At 37.1% G+C, this 24,080-nt stretch overlaps 1 protein-coding gene across 1 annotated transcript in view; it reads left to right on the plus strand.

The window, feature by feature from the left end:
• The window catches only part of LOC149851354 (uncharacterized), an 87,741-nt gene that overhangs the window by 56,363 nt on the left and 7,298 nt on the right, over positions 1-24,080 (plus strand). Inside the window, exons 13-20 of the mRNA XM_090000342.1 lie at positions 9,892-10,004; positions 11,366-11,545; positions 12,774-12,831; positions 14,838-14,897; positions 14,989-15,030; positions 15,112-15,242; positions 15,454-15,589; positions 15,674-15,751. Of these exons, the coding sequence (XP_089856468.1) occupies positions 9,892-10,004; positions 11,366-11,545; positions 12,774-12,831; positions 14,838-14,897; positions 14,989-15,030; positions 15,112-15,242; positions 15,454-15,589; positions 15,674-15,751 (798 nt within the window). The remainder of the gene's footprint in view (positions 1-9,891; positions 10,005-11,365; positions 11,546-12,773; positions 12,832-14,837; positions 14,898-14,988; positions 15,031-15,111; positions 15,243-15,453; positions 15,590-15,673; positions 15,752-24,080) is intronic.

Here is a 24,080-nt window from a genome sequence, read left to right on the forward strand (position 1 = left end):
CTCTTTTTTCTCTCAGCTCCTTAAGTTTGGGACATTGTGGCCTGTAGTGTCCCGGTTCATGACAGTGATGACAAATAACTTTCTTCTTATCATAGTCACCATTTTGTCGGTTAAAGTGAGGAGGTCTATATGATCGAACATGATTCCCTGGTCTAGACACGGCTAAAACGGAATCATCTTCAATTTTTAAAGAACCTTTTCGGAGACGATTTTCTTCCATTGTTAACTCTTCAATAGTTTCAACAATAGAAGGATTTTTTCCCCGGTGAAGTAGGGCCGATTTAGTGGTTTCAAATTCCGGCCTTAATCCAGTGATAAACTGGTAAAAATGTTCATCATCGAGTTGTTTCTGACGAAGCTCGATGTCTTCGGCACAATGCCACTTTGGTTCTAAAAGGGAAAGTTCTTCCCAAAGTTCGGACAACCCATTGTAATATTCACGAATAGTTTTGTCTCCTTGTGTCATCATTCAAACTTTTTCTTGGAGGTTGCACACGTGTGCAATATCTTTAAGGGAATACATATTCTTAAGGTATTCCCATGCCTTATCAGCATGATCAAATTTGGCAAGACTTGAGCATTTTTTAATGTCAACGCTATTGATAAACCATGACATTATCTTCGCATGAGATATTCTCCATTCTTTCCATTTCTTCTCGTATGAGGCAATAACCTTGATTTTCTCTTCTTCCGATAGAGGGACCTCTTTATCTCCCTCCTTTTTAGTAAGAGATAGCTTAGGTTCCGAATCGGAACCATCCACAATCCCCCATAAGCATTTTCTCCATATATGGTGCTTCATGATTGAAGCCCATGTTACATAGTTCGTATCGCTTAGTTTCATAGGCATGATGGTGACTTTATCATTGTCATCCATTGATTACAAGGAGAGAAAAAATATGGATAGAAGAGAAACAAGAAGGAAAATGAAAAAGAAAGAAAAAAAACAATACAACAAGATGTAAAATCTTCTCCAATGAAGTGATAAAACACTTCTCTTCAAGTGGCGAACACTTTTGCAAACGGGCACGGAAACCGAGGCAGCTTTTCCTCAAGATTTAGTACTTCCGCGGCTCTGATACCAAGAAATGAAATGGGGATCTTCGAAACACGAGCTTAGATTAACAAGGGCAAGTGTCAAGAATGACACTAAAGCATAACCCTTAAAAATGGTATAACTGGAAACAAAATAAAAATAAAAATGTATTCTTTATTGATATGAAAAACCAATTGCTTAAGAAGCATTGGAATAAAATACAAGAGGGGCTGCACCCCTTTATATACACAGCTGAAAGAGGACTCAATAGAGCTGTTGGGCACAGTCCACCAGCTCTATTTAGAGCTGTTGGAATGTGTCAGTCCAACAGCTCCTCTATTGCTAGTCAAGTCTGGACAGGACTTGACTAGCAACGGTCATTCTAGTTCAAACTGAACTAGATGATATAAAGACAAAAAATAAAAATAAAGGAAAAAAATTACAGAAAAGAAAGAAATGAAAAATGTATTTATATATATATAATAATAATATAATATTATTATATATTCATATATGTACAATTTTACATTTTAACAGATATGACACACAATCAGATTTGATATCAGTCATCAAAATGACACATATTCAAATATGATGGCAGTCATAAAGATGGCCTATATGTGCAGGTCTTAAACAACATAACAAAATCACCTCTAGCAGGCCTGATCAAACTGCACCCACACGGCAAGTCTGATCAGACTGCACCCCACACATGGTGCCGATCTAATCCAGTCAATGCATATCTATTCTTTTTTTCATAACATGAGCAAGATTCATCAAATATCAAGGTCGACACACACACACATAATATATATATATATATATATATATATATATATATATATATATATATATATATATTTGCATGCTTGGCTAAAAGAAGAAATCAACAACTTAAACATAAGTTAACACATGCTTAAATAGGGTAAAATCAATATCTTGCTCACATATACATAAAATTATGACTTAATACATATTTTTGAATTAGATTTCCCTTTCCCATCTAAACTTACCCATGAACCAGATTTAAAACTATTTCTTCCTGTAAGAACCTAGAGAGAAACACGTACATTAAATTAAATATGGAAAAAGATTGAAAAAACGAAGGATGTTCGGTAAGAAAATCGGATTTCTTCCACTCCTTCCTCTTCTTCCTTTCTATTTTTTTTTCTCTCTTTCTTTTTTTCTTTTCTCTTTTTTTTCTTCTCTCTTCCTAACGAGTTTGTTCTCTCTCTCTCTCTCTAGAAACTCAAGTTTTTAGAGAGAGGGGAAAACGACCCCTTTTTATAACATATTATCCTCTATATTTTTTATTTTATTATTTTAATTTAAATCTTATCTAGAAAGTCTATCTAGAGGGTGACATCCCCTCTAGAGCTCTCTATTAGAGAGTAGAGTTCTACCTAAGGTAGAATTCAGGTTTCTGAAACATGGTTTTGTAAAACTACGTTTTGGGCCCATGGTTTCTAGAACATGGTTTTGCAAAACCATTTGCAAAAGCCATTAGCTTTTGATGGTTTTACAAAAAAATGTGAGATTTTTTATTATTTTATTATTTATTTATTTTATAGTTTCTATAAATCTCATTTATTTTTTACCAAAATGGCCTTTGTTTGATTCTACATAACCAAGTTGCCAATTGGTTTATGAAAATTACCTGTTTACCCCTTTGTAGTTTCGGTATTTACTTGAATATGTCCTAGGGAACTAAATTACCATTTTACCCTTGTATAATCTTGGTAGAACTCTACCTCTCTACATAATTTTCTTTTTAATTAATTATTTTATTATTTATTTAATATTTAATTATTAATTATTATTATTCTACGAATATTTCAAAGGGTGTCGCCCCCTCTGGAAGTCTTCCTATGTTAGAGTTCTACTCCACTTATCCAATTTAAGTTTTAAATTGCCCATATATGGATTTCGGATCTAGATCTAGATGCAAGATCAAAATCCATATGAATTTTACCTGGACTAGTGTGAGATTTTGGTATGCGTGAGGGAAACGAGAAGACTCGATAGAGAGAGAGAGGGAGAGAGGAGAGATCGATTAGGGCATCGAATAATATTCCCCTTTGTATTGATCTATTTATAACACTTTACAATCTAAAAGAAATTACAAGTATGCCACCGCGTGAGCCTTCAGCGGTAGCGGTAGTATGGATTGGATCAAGATCCGATCCAATCCAAATATGATTTCTTAACAGCCCCCCTCAAGTTGAGCATGGGTATGAATCATGCTCAACTTGTTCTTCAAAGTCCAGAAGTGCTCTCCTGTAAGTCCTTTGGTAAACAAGTCCGCTACCTGTTGTGATGTAGGAATATATGTTGGGGAAATGACCCCGTCTTCAACCTTTTGACGAATGAAATGTTGATCAATCTCTATGTGCTTGGTACGGCTGTGAGAAATGGGATTGAAAGCCATTTTAATAGCACTCTGATTATCACAAAGGAAGGAGGAGTTGGCAATGGGTAGTAAGAGTTCGCCAAGGAGGTGTCGTAACCACGCAACTTCAGCGGTGCCGGCAGCCATGGCTCTATATTCTGCTTCTGTGCTTGACTTGCAAATTGCCCGTTGTCTTTTGCTACTCCAACAGACGAGATTGGAGTCAAGAAAAACACAATAACCTGAAACAGATCGTCTCTCATCTGGATCACCCCCCAGTCAGCATCAGTATAGGTACAAAGGTGATGTCCATCCAGGACATTTGAAGACCTTGTGTAAATAAGGCCATCTCCAATAGTAGCTTTGAGGTAGCGTAAAATTCGCTTAACTGCTTCCATATGCTCTTTTGTGGGAGCATGCATGAATTGAGAGACCTGGTTCACTGCATATACTATGTCAGGACGGGTAAATGTGAGATATTGCAACATGCCAACGATACTTCGATAAAATCGAGGATTGGGATATGCATCACTTCCATCAAGAGTACGCAACTTGGAGTTAAGAATACTGGGAGTATTTATGGGTTTGCACTGCAACATCCCTGCCTTGCTTAATATGTCAAGAGCATACTTATGCTGAGTGAGAGTCATCTCATTATCCTTTCTATCAAGTTCAATCCCTAAGAAGTATCGTAGCTCGCCAAGATCCTTCATTTTAAAAGCCTCTTGCAAGACCTCTTTAACATGAGTGATATGAGAGGAAGAGTTTCCCGTGAGTACTATATCATCCACATATATGAGAAGCCAAGTTACCGTTTCACCTGACCGATATAAGAATAAAGAATGATCAAGGGCGCTTCGAGTGAAGCCGGCCTGCTGAATATGGAGAGAAAACCTGTCAAACCACGATCTAGATGCTTGCTTGAGCCCATATAATGATTTCTGTAGTTTGCAAACCCATTGAGAAGGATCACTTGATGCATACCCTGGAGGTTGCTCCATATATACTTCTTCTTTCAAATAACCATGAAGAAATGCATTCTTCACATCCAACTGATATAAGGGCCATCCATGTGATACTGCCAGTGAAAGAATAACTCGTATTGTCCCTATCTTGACAACTGGACTGAAAGTTTCATCGTAATCCTCACCATACTGTTGAGTGAATCCTCTGGCAACAAGGCGGGCTTTGTATCGGTCAACACTGCCATCAGGTCTATATTTAATCTTATAAACCCATTTGGAACTCACTACATTTTTCCCGTCTGGTCGAGGAACAAGGACCCAAGTTTGACATTCATGTAAGGCGGACATCTCCTCATTCATGGCATCAATCCAACGTCTATCTTGAGAGGCATGATCATAACTCTTGGGCTCCTCATTTTTGTTCACCTCTGTCATAAAGATCTGAAAATCTAAAGAAAAATTGTCATAACTGATCCACCTGTCAATTGGATGTCTTACCCGTTCTGATCTGCGTGGAAGAACATTGGTTGTGTCTGGAGCACGGATAGAAGGAGGCCTTCTACTATAAGTCATCCCTGAAAAATATCCAGGTGGTCGAGGATCACATGTGGATGATTCTAAATCAACTTGGGATGAGGCAAAGGGAGTGTCATGACATATTGGATCCGAAGATTGATGTGGATCCCCTTGTGAAGGTAGGATTTCAGCACTTAGCCATGGATCATAGGACTGAGGATCAGCATTGGATTCCACAAATGTGTCTGGCGAATCCTTGAATCTAAGCTCATCAAAAACAACATGCCGGGAAATGTGTACACGCCCAGTTTTGGGATTGTAACATCTATACCCTTTATGACTGTCAGAATAACCAATAAATCTGCACATAATGGCCCGATCCTGAAATTTGTTTCGTAAGGAGACATCAACATGAACATAACAAATACACCCAAAAACTCGTAGCACATTGTAATCAGGGTGTTCATGATGTAAAAGGAAATATGGGGAGTTTCCTTCAAGTAATGACAATGGCAAACGATTGATGATATATACGGCAGTATGGAAAGCTTCAGTCCAAAGAGTCATGGGGATGCCAGTATTATGTATCATGCTTAGTGCAGATTCAACTATATGTCTGTGTTTTCTTTCTGCTATGCCATTTTGTTGAGGTGTATGTGGACAGGAAATCTGTCTAGTGATCCCATGATTTAGTAAGTACTCAGTAAATTCTTTTGAGATAAATTCTCCCCCACCATCACATTGGAAATGCACAATATTAGAGGAGTATTTGTTGCGGACTAAGGCATGAAATTGAGTAAACAAATGAAATACTTCGGATTTATGCTTCATAAAAGAAATCCAAGTGTATCGAGAGTAAGAATCAATAAAAATAACATAATATTTGCTCCCAGAAGAAGAAGAAAGAGGAGCTGGTCCCCAAACATCAGAATATATTGTCTCAAATAATTTGGATGCTCGTTTATTTATCAACTGAAAAGGTAAGGCATGGCTCTTACAAATGTGACAATTTGAGCACATGTCTGACTTATTGGCAGGACATAGACTGGACTTGGGAATGAGCCCATTATTAACAAGATCACGAATAAAAGAATGACTGCAATGACCTAAGCGGCCGTGCCAAATGAATGACCTATCATACTCTGTTAAAGCAACATGATGAGGACTAGGAGAAGACGAAACAGGGACACTTGACGCAGACACTGTTGGGGCTTCCTCAAGAACGTACATGTTGCCCTTGCGAACACCCTCAGCGAATGTCTTCTTGGTTCGAGCATCCTTGACATAAACAGAAGATGGAGTAAATTCAACAGAGGAATTAGAATCATCAATAAGCTTGGAGACAGAAATAATATTTTTCTTAATATTTGGAACAACTAGGACATTTTTCAAGGGTAAAGAACAGTGAGACAAAGATACTTGTGCATTTCCAATGTGAGATATCTTATGATGGGATCCATCTCCTGTAACAACTGAGCCTTGATCTAAATAAGGGAGAGCACTAGAAAGTTTACCTGCATTATCAGTCACATGAGTTGCTGCACCAGAGTCCACATACCAAGTTCCTTCCTCATTCTGTTTAAAATTGATCTTGGACATAGCAGTCATAAGAATGTGTTGCACATCTGGAGGAATATAGTTGCCTGGCACATGTGAACTTGTCTGCGCGTTATCGCGTCGAACCCCTTTGCCTTTGTTCTGAGGATTGTGCCAACACTCAGACTTTACGTGTCCCTTTTTGTTACAATAAAAACAAGTAGGGATTCTCCGTGGGATATTGCCCTGTGTGTTGACCCGAGGAGTAGGAAGAATTCCTCTTCCCATGCCTGGTTGCACATGAAACCCTCTAGCACGATTCCCTGGATGAGAATAAGTGTTGGTAACAAGAACATTGTGTTGACCATGTGACAATAAGTCCTGACGTTGCAATCTGCTGGCTTCATGTTGAAGTAGTTTTGCCTTGAGATCTTCAAATGAGGGAAGGGAAGGCAATACCTCTAAGGCAGTACAAAAGACATCGAAATCATGTCCCAACCCACTTAGGACTTGTTGAACTTTGTCTTTATCGTTAATAGGGTGTCCCACAATAGCCAGTTGATCACTAATATTCTTCAGTTCACTCATAAACTCCAAAACTGATTTAGTACCACGCTTGCAATCTTGAAATTGCCTCTTAAGTTGGAGGAATCGGGCTTCAGAAATTTGGGAATACGTTGTGGCTAAGGATTGCCACAACTCCGTGGCAGTGAGATCATCATCAATCCCGGCGAGCACTTCATCGGAAAGAGTTGATGTGATATAAGCAACAAGGGCTTGATCATGTGCCGTCCATGTATCATAATCCGGATTAAGCTCAGTTAATGTGCTTTCAACTTCCCCGGCAGCATTCTTCACATCGGTTACATTGAACTTAGGTGGTGCAGGAAGAGAGCCATCAATGTGGCCATAAAGTCGATGACTCTTAATGAAAGGGATGATTTGACGTTTCCACGTCAAATAATTTGTTTGATTGAGTTTTTGAGAGATAAGTTGAGAAAGGAAGCTGGAAGAGAGGGCAGCCATAGAATGATTTAAGGTAAAGTTTAAGAAAGATTAGTGTTTAGAAAAATTAGGACACAGTGAAGGCAGGAACACAGTGAAGGCAGGTTATGTTTTCAGAATAAAGGAAGGAATTCAGAGTAAAAAAAAAAATTGAAATTCTCGGCAGGAATGAAAAGGTTTAGAAATTTTGGAAGAGATGAAGTAACAGTCACGTGGAATCACGCTGGAACAAACTCGTGAAATCACGCTAAGAAATGGACTTACAGTCACGTGGAATCACGATCTGAATCACGATCTGACGCTGAATCACGATCTGAAGATCCTTGCTCTTGACGCTGTATCATGATCTGAAGATGAGCACGCAGAGAAGTTAGCGCTCTGATACCATGTGAGATTTTGGTATGCGTGAGGGAAACGAGAAGACTCGATAGAGAGAGAGAGGGAGAGAGGAGAGATCGATTAGGGCATCGAATAATATTCCCCTTTGTATTGATCTATTTATAACACTTTACAATCTAAAAGAAATTACAAGTATGCCACCGCGTGAGCCTTCAGCGGTAGCGGTAGTATGGATTGGATCAAGATCCGATCCAATCCAAATATGATTTCTTAACAACTAGATCTAAGTTAATATGGGTCCTAGACTAGGTCCAAGACTCCAAATCCATATTAACTTGGATAAAATGGAACGGATCTAGTCCGGTTCATTCTAGAAAAAAGTAAAAATAGAGGCTGGACATTTTTTAAAAATGCGATTTTCTGGCCTCCGTAACTTGATTTCAGAAAAACAGGGCACCAACGTGCTCTGAATTATAAGGCACATCTAACGGTATACATACTTGGTTTTCGCCTTCGATTTTCGCTTGAATTTAAAGGTGAAAAACATAAAATTTCACAAACTTTAATTGGCTCAATTAGGTCTTGTCAATGGGCTCTGGGCCACGCCTAGACCTAGCTGACATCACCTATATTTAAAGATATTGTTTTCATGATTTTATCATTTTCATTAAATACTTAATTAAAAAATCAAATTTTTTGAATTTTAAAATCATAAAAAATACACGATATTACACCCTTCATATATATTAAATGTTTTTTTAAAAAAAAATTCCATTTCTCTTCTTTGATTCTTTCATGTACTCAGAAAGTACTATCTTGATTTCTGGTGTTGTTCTATCACATGCCTTCACATTGTTTCCAATCCCAAGTATATGCTGTTTAATTTTATATATGCCTCATTTATAAGTTGTTTTACATTTAGCGTAAGTCATGGAATTTAAATCATTTTTGTCCTGACAATATGCTCAATTCCATGTTGGATCACCAGATATTCGCTTCAAGCCCATCACATCATCATCCAAATCTGAAAATTTCGAACATGGAGTAGGCCCGCTAGCATTTGAAGAAGAAGCCCCTTCCATTGTTATTCTAAACAAAAAATGTAAATTCATTAAATTAAAAGGGGTAGGCAAAAAAAAAAAACATAAGGGAATGTATATCAATATATGTGAAAATGAAACACAAATTATATATAATATACATACTATAATAACTGAAATACATAATATGTAATGTATAACTGAAATACAGAATAATATAATATATGCTTATAATATGTTAATATATATAACTATATATATTTACATACAGAAAACAATATGTGTGTGTGTGTGTGTGTATTTATGTGATATATATATATATATATATATATATATATATATATATATATATATATATATATATATATATATATATATAACTGAAAAACATAAACTATAGAAAAAAGGAAAATGGAAGAAAAGATAGGAAGAAGAAAAATAAAGATAAAACAGGAAGAAGAAAAAAGGGAAAAAAGAAAAGAGAAGAAGCAAAAAAGGGGGAGAGAGAGAAGGTTCCCCTTTATATACCTCTCTTTGACTTGGTTGACCACTTGGTCAACCAAGTTAAAAAAAGTTGGACAAAAATATGCTTAAAGCCTATGCGGCGCCTAGGTGAGCTGGGCGACGCCTAGGCGGTAAAAAAGGGCCTCACCACTCAAACCCAGAAGCCCAGGCGGTAGGGCTGCACCTAGTCCCCATATCCCTGAATCCTGTTTTATGAAAATTGTCATTTGTACGATCCAAACTTGTGTCGTATCCTGTTTCTGTATTTATATCCATATGACTTAGTTATGTGGTCATGTAAATATGTTCATACAGTTTCTTCTAGTGCAGTATTAACAGCAGAAAATTTATGCAACAGTTTATTTATGTTTAGCATGCTTATTTATAGGATTTGGGTAAGAAATGTTGTTTATCTTAGTCTATTAATGTCATGAAATAGTGACAAATTCCATTCAAGCCTCTCTCTCTCTCTCTATGTGCATGTGTTTATGCGTGTTCATGTGTACATGTGCATGAATGTGGTGTGTGACCAATAATGTTGACAAATTACTCATTTACCAGAGGGACAAGAATGAGGAGGCTTTGTCTCTAGCACGTCTATCAGCTGAAAAGCCTCATTTCTCTCATTGTTTGGAGTGGCTGCTCTTCACAGTGTTCGATGCAGAAATATCAAGGTAAACTTATATTATGCATTATATAGAATGTTATGATAAGAGCTGAAGACTAAAAACATAGTTTTTGACTTTGAAATTTTTTTGTCATGATTGTACTAGTTGGCATCATATTTTGCAGATCCATTTAATTCAGTCTATGACTCAGCAAGGTGTAGCATTGTTACTGAACAACTATGCATATTGAACTAAATTTGTCAACATTTACAGTTTATTTCCAAGGGATTAGATTATATTGGTTTTTTGCCTTATATTTATATTTATTTGGAATTTTCGATTCTCTTTTGTGGTTTGAAGAATCATGACTGACCTTCCAGAAATGCTATTTTTCAAGTTTTTTTATGCTATCAAAAGATTGTCTTCTAATTGTTTATGGATTTCCTGGAATAGTCACTAGAAAACACCCTTAAGTATGTTTATCCATTAAAAAATGGGAAACTCAGAATATCTCTGTATCATATCTAAGATACAAATTGTTTTAACGTGTCTTTTAGGCCAAGATGTGCTTAATGTTATCCATGGCCATCCAGATTTTTGTATGTTGTGAAATTTTAACTGAAGTTTCATCCACCTACCCCCCAGCCCCCCCACCAAACCTATAAAAAAAGGAAATTGAAATGTTCTAAGTGAATATGGGTATGTATTGTTCATCTTTTCCTTCATTTTTTTTGTGAATCTCAGAAAATTAAGGGAACCTAATGTCTTTTGGGAAAATAACGTGCATGACAATTTTTTGAAAAACTTGGGCATATCTTCTCAAATTTCATGATTCAGGACAAACATGAAATTTAACAGAAAATTATGATAACCACCACGCACAGGAATCTGGTGAGAAGAGAGTAAGGTGAGAGAAAAAGAAAACTGCAGTGGAAGGGAAGTGTGACAAGTGAAATTAAATTTCTCTTTCTTATTTATTATTCTTGTGATTATCTTCCTCTTCTAATTTCTTTAACAGGGAAGTGGGGGTGTGCACAGTCCATCTTCATTTTCTTCTATTTGTCTTCTTTCCTTTCATCTTTATTTTTTAAGGGAGATTGGATGGCAAATCATTGCCATCCAGCTTTTCACAAAGGTTCTACCCAAGTCAATTGAATTACAATCTATATCAAGTCCTATGGCGAACCTCTAAATTCAGGAATACTGATGTCTTATTTTTTTATCAGTTATATCCATTACGCTGCTGTATGTTTGTAACAAAATTGCATCTTGTTTTGCAAACATGCATGAACTCACCTATATAGACTTGCAAGATGAAAGTTAATGCATGGTTATGGAAGAGAAGATCAGTGCTTAACGTTGAACATTTTGCTCATGCCACACAATCTTTTTGTCAAATTCATGGTATGCAATTGCCTATCGTGCAGGCCAAATGTTATCAAGAACCAGTTTGCAGTTTCTAAAAAGTCCAACCCTTCATTATTGGAAGAAACATGTGGCTTAATCAGAAATTTTCCTGAATATTTAGATGTTGTTGTGAGTGTTGCAAGAAAGACAGATGGGCGACATTGGGCAGATTTGTTTTCAGCAGCTGGAAGATCAACAGAGTATGTTGTTTGCTCATTTATTGTTGGGTAATACTTTTGTTCAGATAAATGTGAAATGCTGTATGAATTCCTCAAGCATCAGTCGCTTGATAGGCATTTTGGATAAGTGTTCTTGTCTTTGTGGCATAACTTGCATCTTCTTAAATTCAACTGACACATTGGATTTAATTGTTAATAGATATTGCTGAACATCCCTTTCATTATGGAATCTTGTTGAGCATCAAGATTGCTTTTGTAATCTGAGAAAACTTCTAGAATGTGATTTGATTTACTTCTGCTTCTCATTTTTGGTTGAGTTTTCCTTTTATTTTCAACTTATGCAATCTACTGGAAGGAATCTGCATTCTATGTTTTAGTCCCTCGTATTCATATTGTTTGGATTATTTTTTTTGCTATCATCATAATGGCTGTAGTGCTTCAGATTACTTAAAATTTGTTGTGCAATGGATGGATTTCTGAACTGGCGTATTCTGCTAGTTTGGGATTTATCCCCAGACGTCCATCATTAATCTGTACCATTCTCTTTGTGCTTCCCAATTAACTGTTTCTTCTGATGCTTTCTACTATGCTAGCTGTGCATGTGATTTGTAGAAACCCTTTGTAATGCATGAAGAAAGAGGAGTTTTGGAAAGTGAAAACACACCTTATGTTCTTGTTAGCATACTAAGCACAATTTGACTGAGGGACAGACTCTAGATACTCCCATGTAATAACCCAAAAACCAAAATGGCCCACCCATTCAATGGAACAGGAGTATCAATATATAATAATGCTAATAAAAGTGAATGACTACAAACTACATTTATATAGACACAAACACAAACATGTACATAAGGTACAATGCACAAGTCTTGATAAGCACCCAAGAAAAGAAAAAAAAAGCATACACAAATGCACGCAGACACCAAACTTCATTGACATTATTTCTGTAATTTTCCTTTCAATAAATCACTGTATCATTTTAGACTTAGTTGATTGTGTAATCACATTGGGTGGTTTAATTAGTTATGGATCTATATTATCCTCCTCTTTTGTGCCATTAGCATAATTCTCTTTGCTACAAATATTATTACTTAAAAAAGCACTGGGGCTAATACCTCCATAAAGGCTATCATGTAGGCTTTCTGCTCATTCTCCAAATTGTTTTTTCCTTGCATTACTTTTTGGTCAAATTTCTTTATTTATCTGAGTACTCGTGCTTTTCTTGGAACCTTTTTCTAAATTTCAGATTATTTGAGGAATGCTTCCAAAGACAATGGTATCGGACAGCTGCTTGCTACATACTTGTAAGATATTGCAGGTTTCTTGCATCTCTTACATTGTCTGTGGGGATTTTTTTGAGAGATACCATGAAAGGTTCCTATAGTTGCAACTTTTGGTGTTTACCATCTCTTTGGGTGAAAAACACTTTAATGGACATAACTACATATTGCAAATGGTATCTGCTTTTTGTGTTGATGCTAGATTTGCCTTTGCTTTTATCTTCTATAAGCAGATCTATGTTGGCCTTTCATATTTCAGTAATGAGATAGTAATTCCTTCATATGTTGCAACACATTGAAGTGCAAGATGAACAGAATCATATAATTACAATGAACCTTACATGGTTGGGAGATTTGCTTGTCTTTCTGCATTCCAAAGGAAAGAGAAAATGGCCTGTTCTCTAAAAAAATCTCTGATTCTGTTGTATGCAGCCTTCTGCTTATTAAGTGACATGAATGATTAGCTGATTCTTGAATAATATGATATTGTGTAACGCAGATAATAATTATATGGAATATTTGGTGATTGAAAAACTGATAAATTTGCTAATAAGATACAGCCGTCTCCTGTTATAAATGCAAGACTGTAAGATGACCAAGACACCTTTGCCTCTTAATACAAAGTTAGGAGAGGAACGAATTATTGGCATGCTCGTATAAAAAACAGTAGAGTTTATAAGTATTATAGGCTCACTACAGTATTTGACATTCACACTAGATCAGACTTGGTATTTGCATCAATCAAGTTTCTCTGTTTAGGCATGTACCAAAGGAAACCATATGGAAGCAGTTGAAGGAATCTTGAGATATTTTAAAGGGGAATGATTTCAAATGGGTTTACTTACAAGAAGCCCAAAATATATGAATACTTATATGGTTATATAATATATTGGCATATTCAGATGTTGATTGGCCAACTGACCAATACACCGGGAGGGTAGTTCAATGTATGACATGTTTTTAGGACATTATCTTGTGTTCTGGTCTAGTAGAAGACCAAGGATTTTAATAAAATCAAACATGGAGGCTGAATATCAAGCTATGGCTGCAGTGCTGGGAATACTATGGGTACATCTACTTTTTGCCTCACATCAATGCATTAATAGATCAATGTTGGATTGTGATAATAAGAGTGCCATAGCCATAATCACAAATCAAGTCCAGCATGGTAAAATGAAACATGTAGAGCTCAATCAACGTTTTGTATATAAGAAAGTTGAGGACAAAGATTTGTAAACTTTATTCATTTCTGGAGACGACCAACTAGCCAACTTGTTCACAATACATCCATCTGTGAACCAACATTAGTTTCTCAATTGCAAATGGTACATGGTCATGCCCCATGCATAGTTTGAGGGGGCATCTCTTAAGTATAGGTGACACCCTCATAGGCGGCATTTTAGTCATTCATGTTAAGTAAACAAGGACATGTTTGTAATTTTTCGCATTATGCCCTATTATAAATGCATAAGATGAGATTCCCTACTCATTAGAGGTAGTACTTTTGGCTGCTGCAATCTTTCTTGCATCTTTTTTCTTCTTTCTCTTATCTCCGTCTGTTCAGGGCATTCGTTACAAGACAAAAGTTAACATGTCTATGTTACAATTTTAGAACAGTGACCACATAGAAATCGAATCTGGTGTTCTTATATTTTTTTGAGAAGTAAGAACTCTCTCGTTCCTGGGGTTTACCACTATTGGTGGGGCCAATTAGGGCTCAATCTTGGTGGGTTCATCATCACTAGAAAAAAAAAGATTTTCCATTCCTCATTTTTACCAAAAGAGACTAGTTAAGATATCTGCACATGTTAAGATTTAGAATACTATGAAATAATTCATGCACTAAGCAGATCTCTTGGTTGTGCTTCTACGTAGTACTGTGCCATGCTGTCAGGTTGGCACCTGCCTATGTTAAGATTTTATGAAGTGATTTTTCCACTAATTGGATTTCTTGTTTATGCTTCCATGTAATACTGTTTCAATGCCTCCTGGAGTTCGTATTATAATTAATCAGAGCTTCTTTTTTTTAGGTAATTGCTAAACTTGAAGGTTCTTCTGTTAGCCAGTATAATGCTCTCCGCTTATTGCAGGTAAACGTTTCAATGAGTTCTTGATGGGCTAATTTTGGTATTCTTAGTTGTATGAAGATAAATGTATAATTATTGTTTTAATGCATTACAGGCAACTCTAGATGAATCATTGTATGAACTTGCTGGGGAGCTGGTATGTGTTTGCATCTTATTATGTGTACTATTTTCTGGTATATGAGCTTTCTGGACTGCGTCTTGCATTTTCCCATGACAGGTCAGGTTTTTGCTGCGATCTGGAAGGGACTATGAGCATGTCGCATCAGAATCTGACAGATTGTCACCAAAATTCTTGGCTTCTTTTATTTTCCGTGCAAGTTACTGGAGGCAGTCATCTGAACTAAAAAGGTATGTGTTTTATGGTGGTAAAACTACATGATATTCAACTTTTACTATTTCTTGATATTTTCTTTATGCTTTCAAGGGTTTTTATTCAACTAATCTTGATATGTGCTATGTGATCTCTGATTACTTTTTGATGTCTTGGACTCTTTGACATCGATTTAAAGTTTCCATAGTGAGATTTTTGTTCATCTTTGACTATATTTTATGTTACCAGCTCCTTATCCAAAGAGCAATGTGCACATATCACTTCTGTTAGAAACATTCTTGAAAGCCACGCTGGCTATCTAATGTCAGGAAGAGAACTTTCCAAGCTTGTTGCATTTGTAAAGGGAACTCAGTTTGATCTAGTGGTATTAATCTCAGTTACCCTTTCGAAGTTGCTACCATTTGATCATGATTCAGATTTATCCTTATAGTATTTTGGTGTAATGCAGGAATATCTGCAGCGAGAAAGGTGTGGATCTGCTCGCCTTGAAAATTTTGCTTCGGGGCTTGAACTTATTGGACAAAAGGTACAAATTTGATATGTACTTTTTACTTCTATCCATGATTGAAAATGAGACAATGCCTTTTTCTTATATCTGTGATTGAAAATAACACAATAAAAGACTGTCTTATTCATTCTATTCAACACGTTTACCAGGATACTTCATTTTTGTACCTTAACCATATCATCATATATTATTTTTTAAGAAATGCACTATGAACATCACCTTATGGCCATGCCCATCTCCTATGCCTGTATGTGGTGCTGTAAGGTTGTAATGAACTGTCAGTTGTTGCTGAAACTATGTCAATTTGCTGGGTATATGTCTCAAGTGACCAAACATATGGGCAGATTCTTTTTAGTAGGGCTAGGAAGTGAACCAAGTAGTTCATGCCTCAGCTGGGTTTGGCTGGTAGAAAGCTTTGCTGGGGCTTGTAAAATAGGCTTGGTGAACCTGAATACAGTCCAGCTCATTTACATTGCTGAGCCAAGCATGCATAATGGTGCTAGTCTAGGCTCAGATCATGTAGTTTTAATAGTAATGTATGTAGGTGCATGCATATTTACATACATACATACATAGTACGGAGATGTGTGTGTGTGTGTGTGTGTGTATATATATATATATATATATAATTATATATATATATATATAGTATTTCTTTGCTCTCCCTCTCTCTCTCACACACATACACATAAGGGCTTAGGGTATTGACTTTACTGCCATTGATGTTACTTGTCAATGCTTAATTGTTATCATCTTTGTCTTCTGGAAAATAAGATCTATTGAATGCATAGAGCTGGTTTCTTATTGTTTCACTTGCCTCGGCAATTTTTTCATTTGTGATATTATATAATGTGTATCACGCTGTTGAGTTCTTGTTTTTTGATCTTGTGACACTTGAATGGGTTAAAATTTTTATAATGACCTAAACACCTACTTTGTCTGCTTAGATTGGACAATGGCTGCTATTGAAACTGTTAAGATTAGTCAACTGAATTCTTTTTTATTCTTAAAAGTGTCTTTTTGATATTTCATTCATAATAAGGGTCCCATATGTAATTTTTTTTCGTTCTCGACAACCAGAACATTAAAAGGAATGGCGATATAAGCAGATTTGTGTTCAGATCTGAATCAGTCAGAACCTAAAATAAAGACCATAGGCAGATCCAAAAAAAAAACGATGATATAAGCTTCACAGCAACCCACGACAAATCTGGTTGTCACCCACTTCATGACAGCATTACTGCAGCAACCTGAACTTCATATTTGATCAACTGAAACCCATATTTCACCCCGACTTTTAGATCTGCTTACAGATCTGAGTCATGACTTTTGTCAGATTGCAGATCTGTTATCAGATCTACGCCACTTGGTTCTAAAAACAAATACCGAACACACCTTAGGTTGAGTCCCTTTCACGCGATCTGGCACCCTTCACACACGCTTTGACGCAGACCCCAAAGTCACGCTCCCAAGGCCGATGGCTCTGATACCATGTTGAAACCACAATTTAGCACGCAGGAACCGAGGCAGAGAGGGAGAGAGAGAGAAAGAGGTCGGCAGAGAGAGAGAGAAAATTGATTCAATTACTTAGGGCTGCTCTCCTCTAGTTTAAATAGAGGTTAGCCTCAAGAGGAAATTACATATGGGACCCTTATTATGAATGAAATATCAAAAAGACACTTTAAGAATAAAAAAGAATTCAGTTGATTAATCTTAACAGAAACAATGCAAATCTGCATTACAGGATGTAAAATTGTAAACATTTGTTGGTCTTGGACGACATGGTTTATTTAGTTTTGGGTCTGAAATTAGTTAATTTGAATGATACTTAGCATATATTTGTGTTTTTAATGCTTATGATTGATTTAGGATCTTATCTTATGTGATTTTAATAACATAAACTTATAGTATACATAGCACTCCACCGATTGCAAAATCTGAAGCGTGGATTTCAAACGTCTTCATGTGGTCGGGCAGCCTCAATACTAGATTATTGGTAACAGTCCTCTTCAACTCTTCGAAGGCTGCCTAACATGCATCCGACTAATCCCAACTTCGATCCTTCTTAAGCAGATCTGTGAGAGGCGCACAAACTAGAGAATACCCCTCAATGAACCGGCAGTAGTAATTCGCGAGTCCCAAGAATGACCACAGCTCCGACACAGAGGAGGGAGGCTTCTACTCAACAATGGTTTGAACCTTCTGTTGGTCCATCCATAACATGCTACATCCAATAACATGGCCTAGGATCTCGACTTTCGCTTGCCCGAATAGGCACTTCTTATGTTTCACATATAAGTCATTGTCCTTCAACAACTGAAACATAATGAACAAGTGACACGTGTGATATTCCAGATTCTTGTTGTAGACAATGATGTCATCCAAATAGACGACTACAAACTGGTCCAAATACGAGTAGAAGATTTTGTTCATGAGGGTCGAGAAGGCTGCAAGGGCATTCGTCAGACCGAACGACATAACTAAGAACTCGTATGCGCCATATCTCATCACGCACATAGTCTTGGGTTCATCTCCTTCTATGATTTTGACTTGCCAATATTCCGATCACAGGTCTAGCTTTAAAAACACTTGGGCATTGGTCAGCTGATCGAACAGGTCTGTGACCAATGGCAGATGATACTTGTTTTTTACTGTCACCTTGTTCAACCCTTGATAATCCACGCACAATCACTAGGACCCGTCATGTTTCTTTTGAAAAAACACGGGTGCACCAAATGATGCTTTTGAGGGACAAATGATGCCAGAGGCCACATATCATCTAACTGTTTCCGCAGCTCTTTCAACTCTGGTGAAGCCATGCGGTATGAGGCCATAGCAGAGGGTTTCACGCCCGACAAAAGTCCAATTTCATAATCTACCTCCCTTTGAGGAGGCAATCTCTTTGGGAGCTTGTGAGACATTACCTCCTTAAATTCTTCCAACTCGGGGACTAGTTCAAACAGGGTGTCTGCTTCCTTCATAGGTTGTGCTTCTTAGAGGTCCACTAGGAAGGTCTCATTTCCCTGCTTGATACCCTTCTTTAACTGAATCGCGGAAATTGTCTATATCTGCGAAGTGCCAACAAGACAGGCATGGACCATCGCAGACGTCGTTCATCCATAATAGACACCACATTCAAGTGGGGCGTGACAGAGGCTTTGTTCGCCCACAAGAACTCCATGTCGAGGATTACTTTGAAATCGTCGAGTGGGGCTACCGAGAAATTGGTTGTACCCAACCAATCCCCCATCTTGAGAGTCACATTCTTCGCCTCACCAAGGATTGGCTTCGCTTCCGAGTTTACCGCTTTCATGCAGCTCACCTTCTTCGTGGACTTTAAGCCTAACTGCTTTGCCTCTTCTTGGGAGATGAAGTTGTTGGTGACACCTGAATCGACCATGGCCTGTGTGGCTACTCTGTTTACAATGACATTCACGTACATGATTGTCTTGCTGGACGAAGGCACACCAACACTCGATTCTTTAAGAGTTGGTTCTCTTTGTAGAGTGCCCATCCTTAGTTGGTCCTCTAGTGGGTCTTCTCTCTAAGCTGCGTTCACAACTCTATCATCATTCTTGTTATTCCCACAATATTTTTTGTTTCTGCCATACCGTTCTCAATAATTTTGGTTTCAGTTATCTTAACAATTTTGCCCTTGGGCATTCTGTCTGTCGTCTTGATTGTCATTCTATTTTTTATCTCCAAAAGTTATCTTCTTCAGTTGTCTTCCCTTAAACTCAGGTTTTCGTTAAAATTCTAAAAGTACTTCTGCAATTGCTAAAGCGCTAGCAAGATCCCGAGGTTTCTGCTTCCACAACTCTTACTCTACCGAAGGTTGTAATCCCATCATGAAATAGAGGATGCGATATATCTCCCCCATGTCTGTAATCTCCAATATAAGGGTTGAATAGGTCTTGACGTAGTCATGGATCGACCCAGTCTGCTTCAAGCCCGTCATCTTCTTGTACATCAAATGATTGACATCCATCGTGTAATGAAACGATAGTGCACAATTACAAAGCCAATGAGATGCTACACAAATGCACAAATATATAATGGTCTCTAATGGACCAACAACAATCTCACAAAAGAGACAAAAATATAACCTTTACAATAGAACAAGAGGCACACAACCCATAAGAATAAAAGAGAATTGTATTTACTCACAAATAGCTTTAGAAAGCTTGAGATTACATATAGGGTGAGGCTCTATTTATAGAGCCTCCAACAGTCAAAAAGAAAAGGTTACATCTTATATTAAAAAAGCATAAAATAAATAAACAAAGAACAAAAAAAAAGTATTTCAGTCCATATGGACTGTACAAAGAAATGTCTAAAATACCCCTGATCTATACACAGTATTTTAACACTCCTCAAACTGACAATGAAATCACCGAAAGTTTGCTAAGAAGATACAAAAACCTTGGTAGAGGAAGAGCTTTGGTGATAAAGTCTGAAATCTGAAACTCGGGCTAAACATAGGGCAAAGTAATCATCCCCTTCAAATATTCTTCGCGAATATAGTGACAATCCATATCAATATGTTTTGTTCACTCATGAAATGTGTGATTGCTAGCTATATATATGACACTTTTGTTATCGCAGTATAGTTTTGAAGGTTCTGAAACATCAACACTCATATCTGAAAGTAATGCTCTCATCCACACGACCTCGGTGGTTGTTGTAGCCATCGCTTTGTACTCAGCTTCCGTGGAGGATAAGAACGCTTTTTGTTGTTTTTTACATCGCCAAGAGACTAGGCAATCACCTATAAATACACAAAAACCAGTAGTTGAGTGACGGTTATTAGGATCTCCTCCCCAGTCAAAATCAGTATAAGTAATAAGAGTTAAAGATGATGAAGAGGATAAGAATAACCCTTTAGATATAGTTTTCTTGATGTATCAAACTATTCTCAATAATGTACTCATGTGAACCGATGTGGGCGCATGTTGAAATTGACTTGCATTGTGTACTGCATGCGCAATGTCTGGCCTGGTAATAGATAAATACATTAATGATCCAATAAGTTGCCTATAATGAGTTGGATCATTTAATAACACTCCGCCTTCAGCTCTCATTTTTGTATTTATCACTCCAGGAGTATCATAATACTTTGTGTTAGTGATTCCCGAACGCGCAACAATATCAGCTGCAAACTTGATTTGAGACAAAATGTACCTTCTTGGCGAGTAGGCTACTTCAATTCCTAAGAAATATCTCAAAAAACCAAGGTTAGTCATATCAAAAGATTTTTTAAGCATAATTTTGATTTTTTCAATTTCCTTTTGATCATTCTCAGTGATGATCATATCATCAACATACAAAAGAATAATAATAAGTGAGGTACCTGTAGATCTTACAAAAAGAGCAGTGTCAGTGTAATAAGATTTAAAACCAAGGTTCAAAATAGTACCACTAAACCGATCATACCATGCTTTAGGAGCTTGTTTAAGTCCATATAAAGCCTTTTCAAGACGAAGAACCATACAATTTTCAATAATCAAATCAGGGGGAAGATCCATGTACACTTCTTCATTTAAATTTTTATTTAAGAATGCATTCTTAACGTCTAACTGATATATAGGTCATTTTCTAATGGATGCTACTGCAACTAGAGCCCTAACTGTGGTCATACGGACTACTGGAGCAAATGTTTCCTTATAATTTATTTCATATTCCATAGAGTATTCTTTTGCAACTAATCTTGCTTTATATTTTTCTAGGAACCCGTCACTTTTTGTTTTGATTTTAAAGACCCATCTATACCCTATAGCCTTCTTTTCCTTAGGGAGATGTTGAATTGCCCAGGTATGAGCCTTGTGTACAACAACAACAACAACTACTACGCCTTCATCCCAAAACAATTGGGGTCGGCGATATGAACCAACAAAGAAAATCATTCTGGGTCTTCCACATGAATCCTTCTTCTCCAATCATTTCTATCCAATGCCATGTCCTCAGTGAGGTTCAAAGCATTCATATCCTTTCCTATCATCTCCATCCAAGTCTTCCTAGGCCTACCCCAACCTCTTTTAACTAATATATTTTCCCATTTCTTCATCCTTCTAACTGGAGCATCATTAGGCCTTCGCCGAATATGTCCAAACCATCGTAAACGATTCTCTCTCATCTTATTTTCAATGGGTGCAACGCCTACCTTCTTACGTATCTCCTCATTCCGAATCTTATCTTTTATTGTACTTCTACACATCCATCTAAGCATACACATCTCAGCTACACTCATTTTTTGAATATGATGTCTCTTGGCAGCCCAACATTCTGTACCATACAGTAAAGCGGGTCTAATAGTCGTCCTGTAAAACTTTCCCTTCAACCGCAATGGCATTCTACGATCGCACAATACTCCAGTTGCACTTTTCTATTTCATCCACCCAACCTTTATCCTATGATTTACATCTCCATCGATTTCTCCATACTTTTGAATGATAGATCCCAAATATTTGAAACAATCATCCACCGGTATTTCTTGCTCACCAAGCTTCACTACACTCCCATCACTACTTCGTTGCTTACTAAACCGACATTCCATATATTCTGTCTTACTCTTACTAAACTTAAAACCTCTTGCTTCCAATGTCTGTCTCCATAATTCTAACTTAGCATTAACTCCAGCTCTAGACTCATCAATCAAAACAATATCATCAGCAAACAACATACACCACGACACATTTTCTTGAATTGATCTCGTAAGCTCATCCATCACTATAGAAAATAGGAAAGGGCTTAAAGCAGATCCTTGATGTAACCCAACCGTTATAGGAAAATTGGTTGTCACCCCTCCATAAGTGCAGGCATTGGTTACTACTCCTTCATACATATCCTTAATTATACTAATGTACTTGAGAGAAACACCTTTCTTCATCATTGTCCACCAGAGAACGTCCCTAGGTACTCTATTGTATGCCTTCTCCAAATCAATAAAAACCATGCAAATCTTTGTTCCTCTCTCTATTTCTCTCAATAAGTTGTCTAAGAAGATGTATACCTTCCATACTTGATCTTCCAGGCATAAAACCAAATTGATTCTCCGATATCATGACAACCTTCCTCAACCTAGACTCAATCATCCTCTCCCAAAGTTTCATAGTATGACTCATGAGTTTTATACCACGATAGTTTGTGCAATCTTGTATATCACCCTTATTCTTATATAGAGGCACCAAAGTACTCTTCCTCCACTCATTAGGCATCTTATTTGTCCGCCAAATCTTATTAAAAATATTTGTCAACCATTCTAAACCTTTCTCTCTCAAGCATTTCCAAGCCTCGATAGGTATACCATCTGTGCCAACTGCCCTTCTTGATTTCATTTTCTTCAAAGCCTCTACAATTTCTTTCTTTTGAATCTTGCGCATGAAGTCACAATTCATCTCATGAAAAGGAATGGACAAGTCTCCAAGATCCTGAGCATGACTTCCATTAAATAGCTTATCAAAATAATCTTTTCATATCTCCTTAATCTCCTCATCTTTGACTAAAACCCTTTGTGTTTCATCTTTGATACATCTAACCATACCCAGATCCCACGATTTCATATCTCTCATCTTTGCAAGCCTATAAATATCCTTCTCGCCCTCTTTGGTATCCAACTTGTCATAAACCTCCTTATATACCTTATCCCTCACGTTTCAAACTACTTTTTTAGCTTCTTTCTTTGCTATCATATACTTCTCCAAATTCTCATTATCACGACTCTTAGATTTCTATAACACTCGTTTTTAACCTTAATAGCTAATTTGACATCCTCGTTCCACCATGATGTATCCTTACCTAGCGGTGCACCGCCTTTAGACTCACCCAATACCTCCTTAGCCACCTTTCTCATGCCACCCGCTATCTTATTCCATATTGATTCTGAATCCTCCTCGAGACACCAATCAGCTTCCTTAACTACTTGCTCTACAAACATTCTTTGTTTAGCTCCTTTCAGTGCCCACCACTTAATTCTAGGATTTATCCTATGTTTATCCCTTTTGCGGCATTGTCTAATTTTAAGATCTAAAATTAAAACTCTATGTTGTGTAGCTACACTTTTTCCCGATATAACCTTACAATCGATGCAACAACCCCTATCTCTCTTTCTAAGTAGGAAAAAATTTATTTGACTCGTATTAACCCCACTTTTAAATGTTACTAGGTGAGACTCCCTCTTCCTAAACCAAGTGTTTGCTAAGATCATATCATAGGACAAACGAAAATCTAAAATCCTTTCTCCACTTTCGTTTCTTTCTCCTATACCATAGCCTCCATGGATACTCTCAAATTCATCCTTACTAATGCCTACATGTCCATTAAGGTCACCGCCGATGAAAAGCTTTTCACC

The sequence above is a fragment of the Nuphar pumila genome, chromosome 1 (assembly GCF_984573655.1).
Source record: "Nuphar pumila chromosome 1, dmNupPumi1.hap1.1, whole genome shotgun sequence".
Classification (NCBI taxonomy): domain Eukaryota; kingdom Viridiplantae; phylum Streptophyta; class Magnoliopsida; order Nymphaeales; family Nymphaeaceae; genus Nuphar; species Nuphar pumila.